The sequence below is a fragment of the Vidua macroura genome, chromosome Z (assembly GCF_024509145.1).
Source record: "Vidua macroura isolate BioBank_ID:100142 chromosome Z, ASM2450914v1, whole genome shotgun sequence".
Taxonomy (NCBI): domain Eukaryota; kingdom Metazoa; phylum Chordata; class Aves; order Passeriformes; family Viduidae; genus Vidua; species Vidua macroura.
The window spans coordinates 13,095,750-13,122,818 of NC_071611.1; the positions used below are offsets into that span (position 1 = coordinate 13,095,750).

General features: G+C 37.3%; 1 protein-coding gene across 6 annotated transcripts in view; it reads right to left on the reverse strand.

Moving 5' to 3' along the window:
• NTRK2 (neurotrophic receptor tyrosine kinase 2) overlaps positions 1-27,069 on the reverse strand; it is a 197,706-nt gene that overhangs the window by 158,547 nt on the left and 12,090 nt on the right. For all 6 annotated transcript variants that reach the window (XM_054004470.1, XM_054004475.1, XM_054004471.1 and 3 more), the window contains exons 2-5: positions 19,495-19,569; positions 19,191-19,262; positions 13,094-13,162; positions 9,916-10,070 (exon numbers count right to left, since the gene is read on the reverse strand). In XM_054004470.1, the coding sequence (XP_053860445.1) occupies positions 9,916-10,070; positions 13,094-13,162; positions 19,191-19,262; positions 19,495-19,569 (371 nt within the window). The remainder of the gene's footprint in view (positions 1-9,915; positions 10,071-13,093; positions 13,163-19,190; positions 19,263-19,494; positions 19,570-27,069) is intronic.

Consider the following 27,069-nt stretch of genomic DNA (forward strand, 5'->3'; position numbering starts at 1 on the left):
AGTAAAATTAGACTGTAGCATAAGGGCCAGTACAAGACAGACGTGACATCATCCTTCCACAAGTCTCATCTTGGTATCTGTCAGACAGATTAATCCATGCCTCAAAACTCAAAACACTATTTCTGTTCAAAACTTTGATAGAATTAATTATAACTGGGTATCAGCAATAACCCTGCTAGTACCTGACTGACTTTTGAAGTTTGCTATATTCTTGGCCTTAACCTTCTGCAACAATGTGTTGCATACAAGAGCCTCTTCCTTTTATGAGTTCTGGAATTTCTCACAGACATTCAAATTTATTGAGTACTCTCCTGTTCTGGTAAACAGGGTAAAGAGAGTTTCTGAATGATGGTTTTAAGGCCACCTTCTTTTATTTGGTTTTTCCATTCCTCTTTCTTTTCAATAATCTCTTCAAAGCTCTTCAATCTCTACAAAAATGGGAGGACAGAACCTGCTACTGAGAACTTTAAACAGTAATGTAGAGAATAACACAGTTTGAGAGATGAAATCATACACTAAAATCCATGTGTTTCCATTACAGACTGGTACGTAATAGCTATGTGCTTTCACCACATACAGAATATATTTTCACATATTCAGCATGATTACACTTCATTCTCAGGAATAGGCAGCCCTAGATTAGAATAAGCTGCCACTTCCCTCACCCCAGCACAGCTAGCCAGAACTAGAGACAAGCAGGAGGAACTCATTCATGTCAGCTGAGTCTCTCCAAATACCATCTCATGCTTTAGGAGAAACAAACATTCCTTAAAGTAGGGTTTGGGGGTGGGGGGAGGGGGGAGGGAATTAACCTTCACAGACCATCATTACTGCAAAAGGATGGCCTGAAGCCATCAGACAGTGAAACTGTCAAGCATCACTAGGGAATGACTCACATCTTCCCTGTGCACAGCTGGGACTTCAGCAACCACAAAACCAACACTTCGGATGCCATTTTCAAAGGTTACTACTACATTTGGCTCCACAACTGTCAGTGGAAATTAAAAAAATGAATGTGCCTGTATTCCTACAGGGCTTTCCAAGTCTTCATGCTGCTACTTATTACTTTCTACAGAAAACTTAAACTGGCCTTCCTAGAGCCAGACTGTCACTATATGTCAAAGTATGTCAAAGGAAGGCTATGATCTAATAGGGAAATAAAAACTCTACTCTTAACTCTAACTCAACTCTTAACACCAAGAACTTTAGCCAGTATGCTAAAGGAACATTTTAAAGAAGGTGGTCTTAAGCCAGAAGAAGCAAATCCACCAGTACACCAAAGATACTATTTCATTATCTGCAGGTATAAAAACTTCTACAAAATTAATACCAGATTCACTTTTTCTGCTTCAACTTTCACCTGGTCAGTTCTAGGATTTTTTCAGTCATAAAAAACCTTTAAAAATTATCTCAATATGGTCAATTAGCCTCACTAACACCTAAGAAATTATATGATGAAAAAATTAGTCCCTGAGAAAATACTGTAAATTCAATATTGCATTCATTTATGCCATCCTTTGCACACTAAGCCCCTGATTTTCATTGGCCTCTCAACAAACTCCCAGGAGCCTAGACATGACAGAGTATCACTGAATGGTTTTCAACGTGGCCCATGTCATCTCCTGTTTGCTTGGCATGCTTTTGGAGGTCAATTTTTTGTGTAATAAGAACAAGAAGATACCACAAAAAATGACACTTTTTTTCTGCATCTGATTTTTAAACAGGTAATTTTAATCCTCACCTGAAATCCTTAACCATCTTTTTAATAAGTACATCAGACACAGAATGATTAAAATAGCACTGAGGCAGCAACCATCTGCAGCAGCAGCCTACCAGAACCACTGATTTATAAAACATCCACTGCAATTCTTAGGGCATGGTGATTAAAATCAATTTACTTCCCTCACTTAAGATTCCAGTAAAGCCTAGGGTTCTTTTTTCTCCTGGTTTGGCTTTTTCACTCTAGGGACAAAACATACAACTAATTACATCACTACAGTACAGCCAGGTAACAACCATTACTTGTACTGTCTGGAGCCTGAAAACAGGATGGTTGACAATGCAATTTGTCAAGAACTGTCATATGGATCTGCAAATTTCAGAGGTCTTGCTTGCTCAAAACTGGCAATATGGAAAGCAGGATACGATGATACAATGTTCCTTGTATCATTTGATTGAAATTGTGCCTTCTTTGAAAAGGCAGTAATGTTTACTAATTCCAGAGGTCTTTTCCTATGTACTTTCAAGGGTTTAAAAAAAACCTAAAAAAACAGTGAGAAACATTCTAGTAATTCTAGCTATAAAGATAAGAGCTGTTGGATATATGATTCACCTCCTGGGTTTCACTAAACAAAAGCCTGCAGCCAACAAGCCTTGAGCCAGATTTCCAGCTTGGCTGCATCTTCAAAGGACTATAAAAAGGATACCCCAAAAATTTACATGCAAAGCATGAATGAAAGAAACACAAGCAATTGTTTCCATTCCCTGTTGTATCACAACCACAGAATCAAAATCCTCAGTACATAGAAAATTGCAGAAATCTCAGAGAAGTTGTAACAAGATGAGAAGCACAAACATATTCAATGAAGACTAAAAAAATATGTTAGGCAAACAATATACAGAATTAGCAGAAATAAAGAACATTTTAAGCAAATTTTAATCTTTCTTTTATCTTCCACAGCCCAAAGATCCCCATCTCCACTTTTTTTTTGGAAGCTCTAAGATCCCTTTCCTCTCCAGTCTTCATTTCATGATACTAACCACCATGCATCTCTATCACTTCACTAAGATTTTGCCATCATGAACAACAAAACTTGAAATTTACAGTAGGTTAAAATGGAAAGTAAAGGTGTAATCTTAGAAGTGTAAGAGGAAAAGATGAAAATGAATCTGGGACCATGACCCATTTCCCCAAATTTTCATGTTCTGTCCACTGTGTGTGAATGTAAATTTTAAAAACCCGGATCAACATTTCTTCAGATCTTCAAAATAATACACAGCCATTGAATAAAGCACTGAATCACCACTGAATAGACATATGCTTGCCATGTGGCACAGTAAATATTGGTGGGTGTTTTTCACAATAACCAAATGTACCAATGGTATTTTGCATACGTTGGGCAGGACGTATTTCTGTCAGAAGGCAGAATGAAAGATATGGCAGCTCACTGAGCCTCCCAAATATTTTAAAATACTAAATGAAATCTCCCTCCTCTCTTAGCATGCCTGTTTGCCACTTTCAACCAGGAACCTTTACAGAAAACAATTAAACAAATACAGTCTCTACCAGAAGATGATGAGTCTACTTTAAAGTATTGCTTTCCCAGATCAAATGCACTCTTACTTTGCCTTTAAACACTCCATCACTCCATATGTAACTAAAGCTTTCACTAGAAGTAAACATCTTTACATAGAGCCAGCACATACCACAGCAAAGGCCACAAGACTTGCTAACTCCTCTTCACGACCACAATGACAAGCAGTGTCTCCACAGAACTGTCACACCATCACCATCCATGGCTTCCAAAGCTATCATGAATGCAGTGCAGCCAAAAAACACCAACAGGTATGCACACAAATTCATCTGGACACCAAGTTGTCATCTGCAGTCAACCTCTACAGAAGGTCTGAAGGTTGCCGCTGATATTTCAAACCAGATGAAGAGCTTTCAACTCCAAGGTTACATCAGCTCCTTCATCAGCTCCTTAACTACTTCCCAGGACCTTTCTTTTAAGACCCTTAGGTGTAGGCTGGATTCTAATAGGAAGGTGATGAATAAAATAAGATCTTGCATATTATTACCTTGTCCCCAGAAATAATATAAACAAGAATAAGTTTATATTAGTTTATATAAAACAAAGTCTGCAAGACTTGAGATGAAGTGTTTTTACATAAGCTATCAACCTTATCAACTATTCTTTTGCTAGTAGTATCATGAAGGTATCCAACCATGTTTTCTGAATGGCTAAGGAAATGAAATTACACCTGGCAGAATTGTTCTAACATGGCATTTAAGCTACAGTTGATCCACAATAGCTTTCGAAGGAAAACCAAAGGTAGTGCCGTTGGGCTGAATATGTCAGCCACAAGCTTAACAGATGAACTGAGAGTTAAACAGCCTTTGAAGTGTAAGTTAATGAGGCCCAAACCAGCTCAAGCAAACCTCTAACAAATGCATCTTATTTACCAAGTGTATGTAATGCAGTTTCAGTATTGTTATCTGCAGAATTCCATGTATGTCCAGAAAATAGCCAAAATAATGCTGACCTGCCTAATGTTGCAACATGATAAACATGTCATCCTGAAACAGGAACGTTTTCAGAGAACAACATAAAAAAAGTAAAATAATGGGTTTCACTTTAGATACCTACTATACCATATGCCAAGTATATTACTGAAGGGATGCCTTGAAGAAAGAATTCCCCTTTTAAAGAAAACAGCACTTTCTTTAGACTTCAGGGTATAGTTATCTAGTCATCAGTCTTCACCTGGACAGAGCAAAGTAAGAATATCACCAGAAAAGAGTCAAAGAGCTGTTCTCCTTAGCAGATCAGTACTGCACCTTACTTGATGTATCAAGTCAGGCACAGACAGTACCTCTGTAAACCAGCACAATGTCATGAGTTCAGAGACACTTTTTTCCCTTGGATAATGTTTTACTTCTTTCTATTTCTAATCTACTTTGAATTACAAATCTCCTTTGTTGACGTTAAAGCAGAACTTGAATCAGTATTATCAAACAAAAATTGGCTTTTTTTTTAATATGAGACATTCACATATGCCACATGTAGCTCAGCTATCATCATTCACAATCCCTGATTTACACAGATTGTCACATCTAAACATCTGTATGAAAGTTGATGTGTAATTCACAATTAGGTAAATGTTGCATGTTCAGAAGAAAGTTATATATGTATCTTTGAATATGAGATTCCTGTTGCATTTCAGACTCCATATAATTTTGGCTATTTCCACTTACAAGCTAGAAAATTCTTCTAATTAAGTTTGGAAAATTTTAACTCAACTTGAGAGCAACAGTGAAACCCCATTACTGTCAAAGTCTCACCAAAAAGTGAAGTTTTTCACATAGCCCACGATCACAGATAAGAATTAAAACTCTTACAGAGAAAATAAGAAAAGTTTGCCACCACACATCATGCACCACATCTAGTTCTTGTGCCAACATAAACAACACAGGCTAGAGAATCCATGAATATTCTGAAATGTAAACACTGAGAACATTTAAGTCTTTTTTAAAACTCAATTCTGACTGTAATATTCTCCTTCTAATAGTCTTATCTAGTGAAATCTAGCTGATAGTGGAAAAAAATTTCAACACCCACTGGATTATGCCTTTGCTTGTGGTTTTAGACTGCATTGTACTGCGATTGCTTAAGATTGGCTCAGTAATACTACAAATCTTTTCTGTAAATTCAAAGAAACAAATGTGTCAATCCTTCAGTTTGCCTTTATCCCTTCTTAGGATTTATAACCACCTGCCTCCCAGTCTCGTTTTACTACCTACTTATTTACCTCTAGCACAAAAAACAAAATCACCAGAAACAGGCTTAAAGCTAGACCCAGTTCCAGTCCATTTTCAGTCGTCTGAGCAATTGCCTGTTAAAAATCATGGCTTTCCCCAACAAGTAAGAAATGGGCAAGCAGTCACTTTAGCTTGAAATTATACATTACAACAACTTCTAAATTTTTTTCAGTCATACACAAGTATCCTTGTTGCACTAAGTGCAACACCATGGTAGTTTGTGTGCAGAAGAAAAGACAGGCAAAGAATGTGAGCATTCATTAAATCACATAGCTCTTAGACCAGACAACAGTTCCACTGACAGGCTGCAGATGTAAACAGCCAGCCAGTCTGAATATACCTTAGTGATATGGAAAGCAAATTAGCACAGGGAACTAATCTGCAACATTGTTCAGTAGCTTGTAGCTAGCATACATGACCAGTGATAAGAAAGAAGGCACCTAAAAAAACAATATATGACAAAAAAAGCATCTGAAGCTGGCACAGTAAGCAAAACTGAAAGACAGGTTCAGCATCACATCTCCATATACAAAACTAAATTGGCCAGATCAGGCAAAATGCCATTAAACAGACTGAGATACAAAGCAACACAGATTCCGTACAGGACTGCAGAGAGAGCTTTAGAAGCCACGCCTTTTCCCAAAACACCAGAAGATAAAAAGACTTCTTTCTGTATCACTGAAATCAATGGTAATGCCTCAGTAACTGTCTGCCAGAGGGGCAAGCAACACATCAACAATCAGTCCCAAGGATGTGGTCCTGCCTCCCTGGCATACAACGAGCCCCAGGTGATATGCAGACTGACAGTCTTTTGAGTGACCTTACCCAAGGCACAGAACATGCCTTGCTTCCAAGGACTTAAGACACCGGTGGTAATAGCCACCAGAGCTTATAAGCAGTAATAAGAATAAAGTGTTTACTCATTTAGTTCTCTTTATTGATTTACTAGTGCTATTTACCAGATGGAAACAAAAGGAGATGTCCCAGGTGGTGGTGCTGTCCATGCTGTACAGACAACTGGCAAATGCTCTGAAAATGGCAATACTGAACATCACCATCTCTAAACACAAAAGGCTCTGCTACTGTGGTAGATGCAACTTGAAAACCTTTGACACAGTAATTACACGTGATCCTAAAACCTAGAAGAATTTCACCATTTTCATTGTATCTATATACATTTCAAATGCAATTGGAAAAACAGTTATTGACTGACACTTCTAATATTGCAGCTGGAAAGGATCTTCTAGATAGTAAGCATACCTGACTTTACATCTCAAGAAATTAAATCACAAAGTTGATGATATCTAAATGGCAGTCAATCTTTAATCAGCACATTATTGAACACTTCCACTGTACAAACGGTTAGCAAAGTACCAGAGAAATTTGCTAATTTTCTCATAAATTACCTACAAACCAAAGCCCTATGATCAATAAACCACACTGGCCTCTACCTATTTCCCAACAAAAGATTTATTTACAGCACACAGCAGAAAGGCATCCTATTAGCAAAACATTTATCACATACTGTATAGGCCTCCTAATATAACACTATGAAGTAACACCTTAGTAACACAAAGAAGACTGTACTTTTGCTTAGTTTACAAATTAAAAAAAAAAAAAAAAAGGAAAAACAAATTCATCAAGAAGATGAGATGAAACCATCTCATTAGCAGAGAAAATTAGAAAAGCAGAGAAGATGTTTCACTAAAAAACTGCAGAAGCCTACATGCCCAAATATTTCCCTTCACATCAAAGGGAGCTAAAAAATATCCCGGAGTTCACAGGAAAAAAATTCAATATGTCAAAAGTTTAATTTCTCTTCTGTTTCAGTTCAACATAATTGCCTCCCAAAAGGTTATGGAAATTAAATATACCAGCTTCATCCATAGTTTTGTTTTGAAACGAAGTCTTGTCCTTTAAAATACAGAAAAATACCAGCAAAGATACTGAAACCAAGAACCATGCATTGGATTTTTCATATATCTTCCAGAACACAGCCCACCAATATTGGGATCATTGCTCTTCACCAGGCATTCTCTATGTCTAGGAAAAGGATGTGCTGTCATCTTGATTAAAAATCTGTCCAGCATTGTTTAATTTTGAAAAAGTAAATTAAGAGGAAACAACTGTTAAAACAAAAGAAAAAAAGGAGGGAGGAAAAATTATGTAAAATTCAGTGATATTTGGACCCTGTAAACAAACATAAATTATTTGCAGGAATGTGCTGGCATCCACTCAGATCTTCAATACAATGCATGTTTTCCATATGCAAATCAAACATACTGCAAATTCCAGTCAAAATGTTGCATATACTCACCTTCCCTCCTCCTTTTCCTCTTCTAATTGGAAGTACCACCTTCCCATGACAAGTATTTTAGTCAAGATATGCCCACAGGATGCACGCATGTGTACACACATATGCACCTAAACAGCATCCAGGGCCCAGAGACAAGCCTGTTTTGGCTGCAGATGGTTAAGATATCAGGGGAAAGAACTAATCACTCACAGGTTTAATTCTGGGTATTTAACATCAAAAGTTTTCAAAGGAACATCCTAGCAACCTGGTAGCTTCTAGATGCGCCAGCCAAGAATGTTACAAATATGCTGGGGTTTCTCTTTTGCAATAATTGATCTCAGTCCAACAGCCAACATCTATATAGCCAGCATATTAATCTACCTTCTAGTCCATCCAGCTGGAGCAGAAGGTTGGGTCCACTTAGCTCAGCTAGGTATTATATTTCCCATTTCAGGTAAATGAGATCCTGGAGCACACAAGACCAACTCCGCAGCTTACAAGACTCCCTGAACATGTGGGCGTTTTTGATTGCATGAGACCCTAACACCATTTCTGCCACCACACCTGGCCCCAGAAAGAAGCTGGGCACAAGATCAACAATGACATGAGGCCACAAAACACATTATTGACACTAAAAGCTGCACTTTCTGAGCCTGCAGTGGTCCCCACCATGGCTGTTCTTTGCTGGCAGCTGCTATCACACCCTCCACACAGGCAGTGGAGAAAAGGATGCTCAATGGGCAAAGATGGAAGGAGAAAAGGTATAATTTCTCCTACTGGTCACATTCACTTATAGCTTTTCCTATCCAAATCAGCCCTCTATGAAGATCCTCTTGCCCTCTTTCCTTCCTGCCTGCCTGCTGCTGGGGATCACAGTTTCCCCCTCTGCTTCTAGAGTCCAGCAGATGTGACATCATGTTAGAAAGACCCCATTTCTGCCCCTCATATACAGAGGAGGAGAAATCTCCAGCTAGTGAGTGGTATCTTTCCCCAGTTGTCCCAGGACTATATGTAGGCAGCAAAACTATATATAAAAAAGGCAAGGAGATGGCCTTATTCTTATATAATTTTTCTTTTTTTTTCTAGATCAATATATCTGTAAACAATATGTTGCAATATGCCACAGACCTAAGCTTGATATAACTCTTTTGTATAGCCTTTAAAGTGAACTCAGTAGAGTTTCACTTGCTTGGAGAGCTGAGCTCTTGTTAATTTGTCTCAAATAGCATGTGGCTCTGAATTTTGTTCCTACAGTCCTAATACAAGTATTTTTGAACAAAAATAGAGACTTCATTAACTATAAATACCTGAAAAAAAAAAAAGTAGGTAAAATTGAGCTATGAATGTTTATTGAGTTTGGAAACACTAATATTTAGTTCAACAAAGGCACATACATTCTCTATAATACTTGTTTGCTATCTATAATCAGTATTCTGTTTCCCTGCACTTGAATAATAGTACATTCTTTAAGGATCAAGAGAGAAACGAACTGGTTTACATGAACTGGTGAAGGGCCTTGATGGGAAGCCATATGAGGTGTGGCTGAGGTCACTTAGCCTGGAAGAGACTGAAGGAAGGCCTCACTGTGGTCTTCAGCTTCCTTATGAGGAGAAGAGGAGGGGCAGGCACTGATCTCTTCACACGTATAACCAATGACAGGATTCAAGGAAACGGTATAAAGATGAGTTGGGGGAGTTTAGGTTGGATATCAGGAATGTGGTTGGGCACTGGAACAGGCTCCCCATGGAACCGGTCCCAGCACCAACCCTATCTGACTTCAAAAAGCATTTGGACAATGCTCCTGGGTACATGGTGTTACTATTGGGGTGTCCCATGCAGGGCCAGGAGTTGGACTCCATGATCCTGATGGGTCCCTACCAACTCAGGATAATCTGTGATTCGATAATTCTATGAAGTTCCAAGAACCATTCCATGTGGGGCAAAAGACCAGTGAAAGACCACCAACCTTTCCTTTAGAGTATTGTTTACATCCTGAGAAGTACTTTGTAGAAAAGCATGTTTGTTTTTCCCTGGCTTACAATAATTTTGCAGTAGTTTTATGTTAAAAGAATATTACCGCAGTTCGGGACCTTCATATCCATCAAGGCTGTCTTCTTATTGTTGTCGTCTATGCAATATAAGTCCTGAGTTTCTGTGTAAAACTTGGTCTCTTGAAATTTCTTGATCCACATGATTTCACAAGAACACTTGAATGGATTATCCACCAATATCCTGCAGGAAAAAACACCAATTTACTTAGAAGGTTAAATGTGCCATGCATGTAGGAAAAAAAATGAGGGGCAGGGGGGCTTCAAGCATTCATTTGGGCAAAAAGTTAGTTAGAAAGGTTAAGGAAGGCAGGATGAGCCCTTTAATTAAGAGGCGTAATGTATGCACCCTTGGTAAACCCAGTGCAGCGTAAGCTGCCAAGCTGGTAACAGGTTCCATGTAGGGAATTAAGCATTGCATGCACTGTGGGCCCAGAATATCATTGGCAGGAGAGACCACACAAGGGATTTGGCAACTATTTCAAATTCATCAGTGTAAGTCAGAAGCCTGTGGAGAATGGCCGCTCAAGAAGCTCCATTTTATTTTATAAATCAGGAAGAGATTAGAATTCATCTCTTTTACACCTGAGCCACAACTCAGTTACCTCAGAAATGGTTTACTGGTGTGGAGTGGTAAATTCTTTACAAAGTCAAACAGTCTTGGATTATACACACACTCTACCAACTTTAATCACAAAAAAGGATTTTACCTAATCTTTAAAATTCATCTGCTACAACACTCTAGAAAAACCTCACAGTAAAACCGTAGGCAATGTCATGAAGAAATACTAAATGGAAAAATGGCCCTGAAATAGAAATTGATACAGTACCCTGCAGAGAATTTAAACCACAGCTTAGCAAACTTAACAAACTGTGGCTTTGAAATTTATAAAACCACACAACAATGTAATGCAATTATATGCATGTTAAATATGAATGGAAACATGCCTACATAAAGAATGACCAGCATTATTTTTCCTTCTACTAGCATACATGAGATCCAATAAAGTGGGTGAGCAAGTGTCTGTTTAAGGCATTTCATTACCAGGAGAACAATCACTCTTAACAAAGTTTAGGTTAAATACCTGTTAAGTTAACAGGTATTTTTGATGTACAGAAGCTCAAGTTTTTTACAGAATCTATGCTCACAAATGCTTCTTGAAGACATGAAGTGTGCAAATCATGAAAAAAATTGTCTTATTATAGCAGTTCCCCCAAATGCCATCTCAAGTTCTTTGAGCAGAAACAACTGCAAGGATCCTCAAAAGTGTCTGAAGGAGCAATTTGTATTCATAGAAGCAATTTGTATTCTGGACTTTAACATGCAGCATGAACAAAAATTGTTTGCACAAGACATAGTATGAGCGTGATGATTCCTTGGGTCAAAGCCTATCTCGTGCATTTTCAAAACAGTGACATTTACTTCCATCTTCTGTTTCATCCTATGGCTTCGTGGTAAAGAGAAATTTCTCTTGACCAATGGCTGAGCAATTTTCTTCTAGTGTTCTATTTTGTGCTAAAACCATCTAAGGAGTGAGGCACATCATTGGCAGGATGCTGGACACATAATGACCCTCTACAGACATTTGTGTGAAAGAAAAATTCTGACCTACAGTAAGCAAATTCTGAGTCTTTATCTTGTTTGCTCTTATTTTATGGCTGCCATTCATCTGTTCTAGAAGAAACCTTCCAAGGTAACATCTCCTTCTCTGTAATACCTGGTGACTATCCTCTACTACACTTCATTCTAAACTTTTCAGCCCTTTACATTTTGATATGCAAAGGCACTAACAGGACAAACATACTTGTTTGTCAGAATGAGGGGAAGTTCTTCAGAAGCTATTTATGGCAACATTCATATCTCAGATTCACCTACCAACACTCTTCCTTCTCTCCTTTTTCTGATCTTGCAGCTATGTATTAAACACTTATCAACAGAATTGTTCAACTATACTGATTTTATCACTGCTTGTCCTCCTTTCAGGCTCTGCTTTTATCCCTCTACTTTCTTTCCCTCATTTCCCCCACATCTGTTTATCTCACTTTATCACAACATTTGTTTGCACAACTTCAGTTTGTCTAGTCCTACACACCCTTTCCCAAGCCCATGACACTCTACCTCAATTTTGTATCCCCTTTTTCCCTCAACTTGAACATCATCATGCATTGCCTCCATACCTCAAATACTACTCTCTTTAACGTTCACACTATCCATTTTTCCTATATCTGGTTCACTCCCACTACATTTGCCCTGCTTTTTCATGCAGAAGCAACAGAACAACAAAGGACATGGAGCAATGGGAGAGCTTTGCAACTAGCTTGTCTCCTCATTAGATAGTTCAGCTCAAGTTATTAAAGAATATTCCAGTGAGTAGCGTTCCCTGGGCCATAAAGAAAATAATTACACCAACTTAATTATCAACAAAATATACCTAAGGGGCATAACCTCTTTTTGCGCCACTGAGATTTGCTCATTTCACTTCTCACATGCTGAAGTTTACCAGAAGAGGACTACACTGCATGTCAGGTCATTCAGATTCGGACTGGCACTTTGGACAAATTCTAACTCTTCTCTGAGATCCAGGAGAGCAACCTCCCCCTCCTCTGCAGCTACCAGATCCCCCAGAACTCCTGTAGGCTCTCTGCATATTGGCAGAGAATGCACAGGATGACCAAAATTCTGGAACGTGTATCAATAAGAAAATATGGCAGATATAACAGAATAAAAATGTTAGTATTGAAAAAATCCATAAAGAAATGTTTACCAGTGCTTTCATTGCTAAACAATTACATAAAGCACACTGCAACTCAAGAATTTGAGAAAATAAAAATACTCTTAAATAGCCAGCCACACCACTATATGAATATGAGAGACAATCTTCATATGAATATGTGTGAAAGACTATATTTTCACTAGATCAAATACTTAAATAAACACCAATAGTTTTGTGTGAAGTAATCTCACAATAAAATATCTTAAAGCTGAAGGAAGAGGCTATTGTGACCTCTTAATTGCTTTAAAATAGATACCTAACCTTCTTGAAGCCCTGGAATGAAAATTTCTCTGCATTTAAGTGTTCAGAATTGATGTTTTCTTGGACCAGAACTGCACTTCTAATTCCTCTACCTTCAAGAGAACAAACTTTGAAGTGTTATTCTTCCATTCCAGCCAAAAATAAACTTATATTTTAAGTAATGACAACTTACAGATCAGACAAACCCAGATGGCGAAAAGGCTTCTTGGACAAACTCGAGAGCTTGTTTCTGGATAAATTGCTATGGCAAAAGAGAAAGATTGCATTAATTAGAATTGCTTCTTCTTACACTGAAAATACAGTTTATGTGTCTTGAAAAAGCAATTAAGAACTAGAACCAGCTCTAAAAGTCCTTTGACTTCAGTTGTGAAAGGGTAGTGTTCAGTCTTACTTTATGATTTGAAGGGTTTCAAGGGCTTGAGTCCAGTCAGCATCTAATGTCAGGTATATTCAAAATCAAACTCAACAGGGATCAATATTTTCACTTTTAGCATTTTGTCAATTGCAGAAAAGCAGCAGGTTTAACTGTGTTTTAAACGTATTTTGTAAAGTCCAGGTGTTAATTATATGCTCAATTTATTCATGTGAAATGGGTGTATCCCTTTCTTTGATGCTGCACCAAACTCAGTACTCATATAAGCCCTCCTCACATGCTAGCACACATCCACATCAGAACTTTTTAGTTGTTCTTTTCAAATTGCATGTGCAATATGCACCCACACGGAAGATCAAAAGGAAAACTGTAAAATGCCTGTATTGGGCTTTTTTATGTCAATTAAACATTTACGGTTTCTAGTGGTAATTAAGTGAAAGGTCTTCTCCCATTATGCAGAGCAAAGAAATGTTGATCGGAAGCAGAAATACTCCTCCCTTCAAAGCTTACAAAACTGCTTTCTCCACCCCAAAGCAAAATAATGCTGGTTTTGTACAGTCTTATCAGTCTATAAATTAAAGATAGTGAGAGCAGTAAACTGTTTAACTGCCAGCAGTAAAGCACAAATCAGTGTCATGAACCAAAATACCATGAGTTTTATGTGGTATTATAAAGGTGCCATAGGGGCTCCACACTTAGTGTTGCATTGCATGTAAAACCTGGGATTAAATATCTTTTTTTTTGATCTGACTAAAGAACAGTGTTTAGTTCCAAACTTTCAGTTGTTGATCTTTGAGTACAAGATAATTTGCACAGAAATTACAAGTTGGATATTTTAAACATGTTTAGAGCAGAATCAAAGAGACTATATTTCATCACTGATTCCTTCTGGCAAAGAAGAGCCTGAAGTTTACAAACTGACTGGTCCTTACATGTGAGAGCGAAACACAAGAACTAGTATTTCATTAGTCAGGTGAACACATGGACCCTGATCAGATAAATCAACATTAAGGCACAATTTGCATATAGAATAGAAGTTATATTTAAGCAAAAACTGTCACTATGCATTTTTTTTCCTAGCATGCATATCCTCTGTGTTGGGAGTTTGAATAAAAGAAGCTGGATCCTCATACTGACTTGGGCTTTTGCCTCCAATGTGGAGCCACATCAGACTCCATCCCTCCACATAAAACAGTTCACTCACCACACAGGAAGATCACTTCTGTTCCTACACTAACGAGCAGCACATATGGAGGCCCCTGTGGTATTGCCAGACAAGGCATGCCTCTTTTACCTGCAGATCAAATAAATCCTACCTTTCCCAAAAGACAACCAGATATACAGTGAGCTTAAATTTATCATTTTAAGCAATTCTTTGACAGTAAATTTAATTTTTTTTTTCATAAAGTGATCACTTATTATTGACTACAGAGATGCCTACTGCAGTCTTCTTAATTCATGTTAAGTGAAAAAAATCACTGCCAGGTTTATTTTGAAGTAGTTAATGATCCCACTTCCACTTTTATGGAAAGAGAATATAAATTAATTTCCCAAATCAACTAAGCACAAAAGACCACAGCAAGCAGCCCAAAAAATACATCTGAGGTTCTAAAGAGTTTTTTTCTTATACAAAGAAAAAAAGAAAAAGTCAAGAGTACAGAGCCTGGCCCCAAAGCTAAACTTAAGGAGAGGGCCCAGTTTCAGTCAAAAGTATGCCTGTATTTTACAAGGAAGTATCAAGCTCACTTTAAACTTGATAGCCTTAATTCAGCTAAAAGCAAACCAGTGGCAGTATGAGTAGAAAAAAACCAGTCTGAGAAACCACATCAAGATTTACAGAGCTAGCAACATGGGCAGAGTTCTATCACCTATAGTGCTTCTGAAAAGGGGAGGCAAGAAAGAAGACAAGGGAACAGATCTAAGGAGAACTGAAGGAAAGAGGTGAAGACATGGCCATTTGGCTACACTCAGTCTCCCTCCACAGGCAACACCCTGCTCTGACTATGGCTGGAATGAGCCCTGTGCACAAACAAGGGGAAATCTGCTGCAAGTTTGGTCTCAGATGGTTTCCTTTGGCTGCCTTACCTAAACCTGAACAGTGTAGAGATATAAGTACATTTTAATACCTGGAGCTGTATATATATACACTACACTCGCAATCTATGATTCAGTGATGCATTTAGACACAAGCTGGCACATAACAACAACTATTTTTAAAAGTTTTTGTAAATAGGCACTTGCTGTGAAATGTTTTCACATTTACAGACACTGACAGTGTACCATGCATGTGTATTACATAGGTCCATTAAATTACTGTTAGCAGCAAATAAGCTTATAAACTACAGCACTACTAAAATGAGACTGTTGGCTAACTTGAGTCTATGGGCAGTGAAAATACCAAAATTAGATGAGCAAGGCTATTAATTACATTTAATAGCATCTATTAGGGCATTTATTTTCCTATTGTTTGTGTTATTACTCAAATCTTCTCATGATAGATAATTTTAGAAAGATACCTGGGCTACATAAGCTTTCCCAAGAAAATAAGGAAATGACAAAAAAGGGCTTGAGAAAATACATGTTAATAAGTTTTTTTTAAACTGATACTGTTGTATGATTCATAAAATAAATACTACTTTTATATAATATAGCTCCTTAACTACATCAAAATATTTTTCATAGAACAAAAAAAGAAAGCTGTAACAGTATCACAGCAAAATTAATGCTTATAAAGTTACCTCAATCTTCAGAAAAATGTTTTTTGTTTTCTTTATGGGATAGTAAAAAATTTGTTTCCAAATAAAATGTAAGACTTCTCAAAGACCTGTACTGTACATTACCCTTGCAAAATGAAATTCCTTTAGTGCTTAATAGTTTTCACTGTCCCAGCCACAACAGGAGCTACACTTCCTTCATAGGCAGTCAATAGGATTTTTATTGCTGATGACAACAAGCCATGATTCACTGGGGCTTTCAGAAACATTTTAGTGTGCATAATGACTTGCCAAAGAAAACAAACAAATGCATTTTGCAGGGATAACTGATCAGCCTCGGTAAAAAATACCTCTATACTTACTGCTTTGTCCTGTGCATCTAGAGCAGCTGGTGCCACTTAATATTTTTCCATCTTATCTGGGCTTATCCTGTGCCTGCCAACATTACTAAATCCCCACCAAAAGAAAACACAGTACGAGACTGGATAATCTCCTGGTTCATAATGTAAGTATTCTGCATCAAGAACTCATCTATATCAACTGAACAGATGTCAAGTCAGTCTAATTTGTTTCTAACAAGGAACTTCATGAGTTACAGCTCTACCAAAGTCTGCTTACCAGCAGATACGTATTCCCAGTTTGACTGCATGCTCAAATGAAGCTCCTCCTATGACTGAAACACTTTAAAGGCATCTTATCCAACTGGATTCTGTAAAGCCTAAAAGTTCACAAATGTACAGTGATACTCTTCCCTTAAGTGGTAACTTTGATAGGGTCTCTCTGTTCTGTTCAACAGTCAGTTTTCTGAAAACTTGTTAACCTGTCTAAGTTTTGGTTAAAAGCAAACACTGGAGACAGACACACTTTGTGACTGCATGAAACCCATTTCCCTAAGGCAACAGGCAGAAAAGCCTCTCAAGAAGATCGTACCAGTTACTGCACTTTCTGTGGTGTCTACCCGCACAGACAGCTGGAAAGGTCTTCCAAAGTTCTATTTATCTTTCTCCAAACTAAACTCATTATTTCTTACACTGTAGTCATGGCCATGGAGAGAACTGATTCCTTTCCTCATCGTAACTATTCTTCTTTTAAAGATAAGACAAGCACAGAAGCACAGAATCATAGAATAGTTTAAGGGACCTTTAAAGGTGATCTAGTTCCAACTAGAACTTCAATTGCTCAGAGCCCCATCCAGTATAATCCTGAATACTTCCAGGGCAGAGGCATCCACCATGTCTCTGGGCAACCTGTGCCAGTGTTTCATCACCCTTATTGTAAAAAACTTCTTCCTTATATCTAATCTAAATCAACCCTCTTTGATTTTCAGATCATTGTTTTTTGTCCTATTGCAATGATGTATGTTCCTTTTCAATCTTGTCTCTATTGCACTGAACATACTCAGGCTCTGAGCCTCCTTATATTATTTGCTTTACAAGCTTCTTCTGGCTCCACTGCTCTTCTCTGTAGCATCTTTCAAGATAAGTAGATTCAGTGTCCTAATCTACATACACAGATAGTAGATAGATATATACATACATACATAGATACATACATATATACATACATACATACATACATACATACATAGTAGTAGACGGATACATACATACATATAAGTATTCCAATAGATTCTCTCAGAGCAGGTAATGCAATGGGGAAAAGAGGTAAAAATGTAACACAATATTCCTTTTGATCCCAGACTTCAATTTGCTTTGTTCTGCCTCATTGCACAGAAAGAGAAACCCACTTCTTTCCCAGCAGAGTCACTAAATCCTTCTCTGCCCCTCAGACAGCATGTTCTTATTGCATATTTCTACAGCCAGTGCACATGGCTTTATGGAGTTTCATAGTTTACAGCCATAATTCACTGAGCAACTGTTACACAGGCAAACACTTGAATTTAGTCTGGAACATACTTCCTTTATATTACCAACTGATTATATTAAAAGCTCTTTATTAATAACTATATGAAGTGATATAAATTTCACAGGCTCACAAGATCTGGTTCACACTCCTCTGGTGACTGTTCCATATTATGGATAGCAATTACTGTCTAGACAGAAACTAACATTCATATCCACTTCCTTACTCAAATTAATTGCTGCTGTTTACAAAACATCGGTCAGAAAGTGATTCCATCTCATAAGCAAAGCAATCAAATCAAACAGAGCCCTGTGTTCTGTTCAAAAGTTCTTTCCTTTTACAAGGAAGTATCTTACAAAGTCAAGGTTTGGCATGATGTCTTCCCAATCTCACTAGGATAAAAGCAAAGGGTTCGGTGAACGGTTAATATAGGTTAGTGGTCATCTGTTGAAGATGTATGGACTAAAGCACACACTTGGAATACTTAGCTAAAACAGGGTACTTGTGAGGAACTGAGCTGCTCACATGATCTCAGTGTTTTACTGGACTAGATCCACAGTTTCCCATGTAAGTAGAAAAGTGAGCTACTCTATGTCTGTCCCACACAGAAGGCACGAAAGTTGTAGAAAGAGAACTTTGATCAGTTCATCCTTTGCTAAATCTAAAGCATAACAAATCTTGGAAAAAACAGTCAAAAAGCTGCACAGGTACAAATTCTGCTTCCTGTAGGTCACGAACTACAAATCACATTTGGGTGTGAAAGCAAAATCATTCTAATATTTTGCTTTGGGTGCATTAGTTCTGATCTTGAGTGAGCATTCTAAGTGAATCACCCCTAGGACTTCAGTTCACAGTCGTATCACAGTCTCTGGGCACATACACTGATCAAAATATTAAATGTGCTCCATGCATGCATCTCCTGCGTTGCATCTGCTAAAATATGTTCAGCTCATCGAATCAGACTAGAGCTAGTCAAAACCGTGTCAGTGAGTGTGATGCACACTGTGGACATCATATCCTCAAGAGACACACTCTTTCTGCTACATTACTTATCACAAAAGTCACAGCTGAAGTACACTGTTAGAGACAGAATAATGAACTGGACGGTCTTTTCACACATTATGTTTTTATGATCCGCCAGTTCCTTACCATATATGTCTTATTTAAGGGAAATTAATGATAGAAGACCATTCTAAGTCTGCCTTGTTAAAATATTTTTAAATGAAGCAAATGGTAAGAGATAGATATAAATTAACAACAAATAAATTAAAATGAGCTGGGCAGTTTTGACTTAGAATGCAGACACTATTCTTACTCACATGTATTGTAGATTCACATTTTTCACAAATGCATGACGGGACACGAATCTTAGGCCTGAATCCACCACAGTCCTAGAAAAATAAATAAAACTGTTAAAATATCTAATTTAAAATATGATGGAAAGTGTAATGAAAATAACTATTAAATAAGAGTTTGGATGAAATTTCTACAAGGCTGAGCTGCAAGATTTACAACTTTCCTCAGTAACGCACAAAGTTATGCATACATTTTGGTAAGGTCTCTACATGCTTCTATAAAAGAAATACAGAAAAAATAGTTGTATAAAATGCATCTTATACTTACAGATTTTTAAGTCCAACATAAAATCCAACCTCATTATCATTGATACTTTCCAAATTTGGCTGGTTTGCAATGTAACTGTTGAAAAAGCAAAACAGAAAGAAGTATATAAGTGGATCCTTCCTTGACTTTCTGACTGTTCAGAAATCATGCACTGATGTATGGAAGTCAGTTATGATTACTGATCTATAGTAATTATTTCTAACTCCTAATTAGACCAACTGCAAAGCAAAAGTGCTCCTTAAAATCTTCCTCATCATGTAAATGGTACTTTGTGGGACAGGGGAGCAGCCCATTATTACACAGGGGAAATGAAGAAAGCAAGTCAACCTGAAGGCCAAATAAAGCTCCATTACAATGTCACCATTCCCCAAGACACATGTCCTTACCTCATGGATTTAACAACAACTAAGGGGGCAAGTTTAAAGGTAGTACTGGAGTTACCTCCACTTATGAGAGACAATCATACTTCCCTGGTCTTTTACCTCATGTTGTTAACTTACTCACTTCTTTACACTTATTTTTTTCCTTGACACGAAGTAATTTATGTTCTTTTTACAAGGTGTGGCAATGGGAAAATTGAGAAATGAGAGGTTGTACTTCATGATGTTATACACACAAGCAGAAATTAAGAGATGAGAAACTGCTGTATCAGACTAAAGTACTGAGTCCACTCACATATCCTTAACATCTGCCTAAAAGGATGTGGGCATGCAAGCCAGTCCTTCGTATTATGACCATGTGAGATCTGTGAATACCCAGTGACTTCCCACAGACTGGAAATTAAAATGTTCACAGCAAATGTATCATTACTTCTTCTGCAGGAAGAAAAAGTTTCACAGTGGAAATCACACAGTCCAAGAAGGAGAAATCAGTGTAAACTACAATTTTTCTGACATTATGGGCAGAAAAGCATGCCTGATTTAAGGGATGCCTTGCTAAAGAGTCCACACATTTCCAAATATTAGCCCAGTCCCAGAAAATCTTAAAGAGAGATTGACATGTGCGCTCACATGCATCACAAACTAACCAAAGATGCAGATTCTCCTAAAATGAACGAGTCTTTCTTTGTCAGAAGAAAACTTTTCTTCATTCAAAGCATTTTTTAGAATTTACTTAAAGGGAATTCTGGTGAATTAGTAAGAAGATATATTGCTCTTCTAAAGGTAATCCATGCACCTGAGCTGGTGCATGGATTGCCTTGTTAAGAGAAATTCATTATGTTTCTAAATTCCAACAGAAGTTTGAGAATCCCGTAAATTCAGTTGGGCTCTCCTCCAAAGCTGCAGTGCTGACTTGGCCTATGCTTTCACCATGCACCAGGAAAAGTAAAAAGTTTCCCCTAATGGCATCCATTGTCCCTTGGGAAAAAGAAGGGCAGTCAAAAGAATGCATGATGCTAGATGGAACACTTTACTACAGCATCATATGACATTGACTGCTCTGCAAGACTTTTCAGAATAAGATTAACACAGTGTATCCATTAGAAGATGAGTCCTTTGTTTTTGTGTTTCCTTTCCTGAACTTTTAAGACAGTGTAATTTAATAGCTCAATATATACCAATCTATTTTGTTTGGTTGGGGTTTTTTTTATAGGTTGTTAAGTTTACGTATTTTGCCAAGTAACAGTGATGAAACAGCATATAAACATCTATTAATTCCTTCATCTAAGAGTCCTGCAAGTCAATGAGCATACTTCCTTTAAACATGCCCTGAAGAACCCATTTTTGAGTTAAATATCATCCATCTTCTCTGCCACTTGGACTTCATAATGCTAAAATAAAGTTGTGCGAGAGGTTTCAAAGGTACCTTCCTCATCCTGTCCTCAGTTACCAAACAACAGTAATTCTGTCAAGGTCAAATAGAGACAGAGAAATCACTTAAGAGCAGGAAATAAGGAAAATGGACAGTGAAACACAAAGTGTGAAGAGACTCAGATTTAAAGAAAAAAAACAGAATAACTAATTGCACTAGCTAAGAATTAGGCCATCAAAAAAAACTCAATAAAAAAAAAAAAGAAACCTCAAAAAAAAACCCCTAAAAACAAACAAACAAACAAACAAACAAAAAAAAACAAAAAAAACCCAAACCTGACAAACACTGCTAAAATGCAGATCCATCACTTAAATATACATATCACCAATCCAAATATGAGATTGCAATTTTAATCACATAAATATTTAACCAGAACCATTCACTACAAGAAACTGCAGAACATGACATAACTTACACTGTTGCACAAAAATTTGTTAGTATATTACATCCCATGTTAAGCCTCAGCATAAAATAGTTCAGCTCTGCTGAAGCCAATTAAGCTTCACAATTTACATCAGACACAAATCTTAGTATAAGCACACAATCTGTATAAAAAGATTGATATTGGTCCATCAGGAAATAGACCAAATAAATTATATTTGGGAAGCAGTAGTATGAGTTTGTGGTATCTTCTTTCCTTCTCTTATTGCATCCCTTAGAAGAAACCCTAGGTAGGGGAGAGCAGGGCATTCTTTTACTTTGAGCTGGAACTGGTTTCTCTAAGATGAATGATTTATAATTCCAGTTTCTAGCTGAAAGAACCAAAAGAAACCATTGCTTTTCCACAACCATACTGGTTGGGACCCAGAAGAACTTTTGTCTAAGTGCAACTAATTCAATAACTGCTCTGCAATACACTTGTAAAAGCACTCTCAGTACAGAACACAACAGTAAAGCAAAGTTCATGCACATGGAAATCCTTGAAGAAAGAATGAACAGATGTAATTTACCATAAGCAAGTCACATCCTCTTAAACTTACTCACTTAACAAGTCTGCTTCAAGTTAAGCCTTCGCAGCTATGTCATAGCTGAAATAGAGTAGAATGATGTAGCTGTAGCCTATAAGGGGAAGTTGCTCTTCTGTTTAATTTAGAGGGAGATCTGAAATAAAACCTCTCCCTAACTGAAGTCTATTTTTACCTTCTTCACAACTACTTTACCTTAATGTTACTTATCATCAAACATTAATACTCTAAAAGCGTTGATTTGCAGTGGGCGACACTGAGAAATGTAATTTGCCTGCCTGCCCTTAAGAATATCAACCCTATTCTTTAACGGAACATTTTTACTGTAGCACAAAAAAACATACTGACTCACGACTGGCTGAAGTCACGTGAAGAGCTTGGAAGCTCCCACTGCACATCACAGCAGTGTTGCAATGCCAGAACCTGGCTGGATAGCAACAGACAGACCACATATATCAGTTTACAAATACTGGCTGCCACCTCTAAATCAAGTCCTTAGCTGCCTACAAAGCTATTTGCTTGATTATACTGTAGCATTCTGTGTCTCCTTCAATGAGTAGTCAGTAAACAATAATTGTCTTCAGACCTTTAATTTAATCTCTCCATTGTAAACTACTGATTAATTCTAATAAAGGGATTCAGAATCACACACCTAGGTTGCACACTGCAACCTACAATAGCATGTTCATCTCACCATACTTCAGCAGCAACTGAGAAATGTCACACACTCACACTTCACCACTGCTACAACATTTTGGAAACAACAGTTTAAAATCCTGATCTGTAAGAGTAAATTCCTCCAAGTAAGACCTCCTTTGAGAGGGTGGCCTTCACTTATGCTCATTACAAAAGTGAAAGGATACAGATTATGTTTAACATCAGTGAAGTAACTTCTGAACTGCAAAAGCATGAAAAGAAAAAGAGTTCCGATCTTTAAAGCCATCTAGATTATTTAATGTTCCTCAGTAATTTTAAAAAGGGATTTAAAAAGGGATCTTTTCCTTAGCCTGAATATAAAAGGCCATCAGAAATATGCCTTCCCAACTTACTTTATTTCCTCCTGCTTAGTATGTTAGGGTATACTACTCCATCTGGAGTTATAAGGACATGCTAGAAAAAAAAACTAGCACATGCTAGTCTTAATAACATAGATGCAAGCAAATAACACTGTAGTGCAGCTCCAGAAGTACTCCTCTTGCCAAAAAATTCCCTTTATGGGAAACATATTTTCTTAACACTCCAAAAAATAAATCAATTATATGTTTAGCTCTAGTTTATACAAAAAAAATTTAAAATTAATAAACACTCACTGGTGAAATGTTTCTGAACTTGAAAAACTTTATATTCCAAGTTGTTTTTTCACTAAGTCTTTAGTGGACAAAGGGAGCACACTTCAGACATTGAACTGTCAGTAGATGAATTACCATTTAATGATAGGTCACGTATGTCCCTAGTCTAGACTACTGTGAGAGCTGTATGTTAATAGTGAGAATTAAACATTGCAAAGTTCCCTAGTGCCATATCTTCTTACAAACGCAAATATGATACCAAGTTCTTTAAAAGGTAGGCTAAAACTTAGAGGCATTTTCAACAAATGCAGACTGATTCATTGTCATGCATTAAGATCACATAAAATTTGTAAACTTGATACAATACTAAATGAAACCTGGCATATTAAACTGGGCTACATTTGTAGCACTTCTGAAACCAAGTTTAAAATAATGCTGAAGTGGTACAAACTCACAGTTGGAAAATGAAGCACAGAGCTATACAAGTTGCATATCAGGAATTGAAAGTTTCAGACAGATGTAGGCATCAATGCTATAATCTCGGCTCAATCAAGAAATCTTCCTGCAAAGGACCAAGCTTCCTCTAGGAAGGAAACAGCTAACAAGCAATAATTGCAATATAGACACCTTAACCCAGCAAATATTCTACAAATATTCAAGCTTACTCCAACTATTTTATTCTATTTTGCTTCCTCCATCTGGTACCGTGAGTGCAAGATTTAATAAGGATAACTTCAAGAAACAGAACATCTACTGCTAGAGGAGTGTGCCATAACTCAGGAAAGATGCAGTGTGTCAAGACCATACCTAGCATTCAGAAATTTTACCAGCGTTTGACTCCTTCCTTGGCTGCCTAGTGTCTCCTGACAAATTCTAAGCAAGTACTGCAGTGTTTTTCTGCATTTTTTTTGGGTTTTTTAAAACTGTAAATCACCCAGTATTTCACAAAGAGTGAAAAACTTGTTGCCACTATCACAGATTCCCTAAGGGCTTTTTCCTCACATTTAGAGTATTTAACCACAAGTCACAGAAGACTTCAGGAAATAGCTCTCCACGTGCCAGTACAGCAGCTCTGGAGACAATTAGCTCTGGGATCTTTCTTCACAGACACAGGCATATCCTTTTTTTGGCAAATCCTGCACTACACACATCCCATACTCAGGTAACACATTGTTCAGGACAATCTGGAACTCAACATCTCACAGGCAATGTCAGAGATCAGATAATTTCAAGAATTCCCTATTCTTGATTTGTGGCTGTGTCAATTGCCAGGAGGCAACAGAGCCCAGACATTCTGTGCCACAACAGTATATTATTATCCAATAAGTAGCACATAGCTGCCATTACAAATTGATTCTCCAAAGCCATCATCTTGAACACTTAGTGCCAACCAATCAGTTCAAAGCAAAAGAAAATGGGAATTCAGTGAAGATACCAATCTCGTTTTGGCAAGGCAGGAGCAGATCTGTGCTCTTGCTTCTGACTACAACTTCCGGGAAAATGGGAAGCCCATGGTTTTACAGCCAACCTTAGTTCCCACTTATAGGCAAAAATAAAAATAATAAATAAATAAATATGCCTGGAATGCAAAGTTTAAAGAAAGTTACTGTAAGGCAGGGAAAATGAAATGTATATACACCTTTGGTCTTGTATTTCTGGTTTTGCTTCAAGGTGTTTGTTTTATTCTCTTCAGAGAGTAGACTACCAAATCAAGCAAACTCTCAAGACATTTCATGCAGCTTTCCAGATTTAAAATTTATGCTTTTGATGAGCTCCACCCTCAGAATTACTTTCCCCCAAATGCATGCAGAACTTATTTCAGTATTTTCTCAATTTAGAGACCTGTCCTCCCCTTTGAGATCCCCAAATTTTTACATTTTATATTGCATCAAGACATGATTTTTTGATGTTTTTCCAAGAATACAGGACGGCTACAGGCTTGGTTTTCCTTAGCAAAGATATTTTGGAAATGTTGATATTCCTTTTTATTGTCAGAAGTCCAAACAATGACCTATTATTCTAAAAGATATATCCTAATCTCTGATCTTATACTTATCTTCAAAATACATTTTCATCCCCTGTGTATGAAATAATCTATGCAGATTGGTAGGAGGAGGCTTAAACTCCCATACAGGCCCTTTATAATATATATGCTAAAAATCACACAGTAAATTAACATACAAAAGGAGAGTAGTGAAGGTGGCTTTCCATTATTTCTCAACAGGAAGCTAAATCTTTATTATTGTTGTTGTTGATGATGTTATTATTTCCTTGCAAGGATAAAAGAGCATCTCAAAGGAATGAATAAATACAAATATAAGTGACAGTTCTTTCTCCTGCAGAACCACCTAGTCTTCAAAAAGTAGTAATGCAAATACTCTCTTTTAAGCACTTGCATACACCATCTCTATAGCTGTCACTGGCCTTGATGTAAATGAGAATGGAAAAACATCCATTCCACAAAAGCACAGTAAGATTTCAGACAGCCATCCCTTATATGCATCTTTTTAAGTCCCTCAGTGAATCAAAATATTAAAGCTTCTTGGTTGCTGTCAAATCCTTGGAATTCTCTTCCTTTCAGGTGCCCATACGCAGACAGTGACTTTCTGGAAGAGATGTCTTAGGTAGCTGCACATCCGTTAGAATTAGGTAGCACTTCTGACATATATCAGTAACCCCCACAACAGTTTTTTCCTGTCTCTGTGTCCTGACATGTTCAGTATTCCTTGACTCTTTCAATCAACATAAGACATTCCTTATGAAATCTCCTTTGAAGTCAGTCTTCTTCCACATACACAATTCTCACTGTTTGACATTAATATTTGGCTTTATTCATTTTAAAATTATTGGCTATTAGAATATCAAATACTCCAATCAATCTGCTCTGGATCATTGGATCATCAAGACATATCTGCACCTGCTACCCTGTTTAATGTCTCATTCAGTGCGTGCAGTGCACTTCATGCCAGGTACAAATCAAAAGGCAGTACTTCCAAAGGGTGGAGCAAAGACGCAAAATTTAAAGGCATCTATCCAGGAAAATCCATCTTTATCCTGCTAATACATTACATTTGTTGAACAATTTGACTCCTGACATCTCAAAAAATATTCCCCTTTCCATTAGCCAGCAAAAGGTTTCTTTCTTCTGTTTTTAAGTCCTGAGAGACTACATATCATCATAACCCCTACCCCTTTTCTGTGCAATTATTACATAGAGAACCCAACAAGTAGATGGTTTTCCATTCTGCACATGATACAATCTACTGCCATGGTTCACAACATGGTTCCTAGACTCCCTTCCAAGACCTGTGAAACATCTTCTGTAGCCCTGATCACAGATCTCTGTCTTCTCCAAGATATTCTTATATTTCAATGAAAAACATACATGAATAGAACTTCACATTATGTTACTGAAACATTCCAAAAGGGTTATGGGTTGTCCTTGTCATGTTTACCTCACCCTGTCTAGCACCAGAACAGTTGCTACATACTTTTTGTATGATGACACC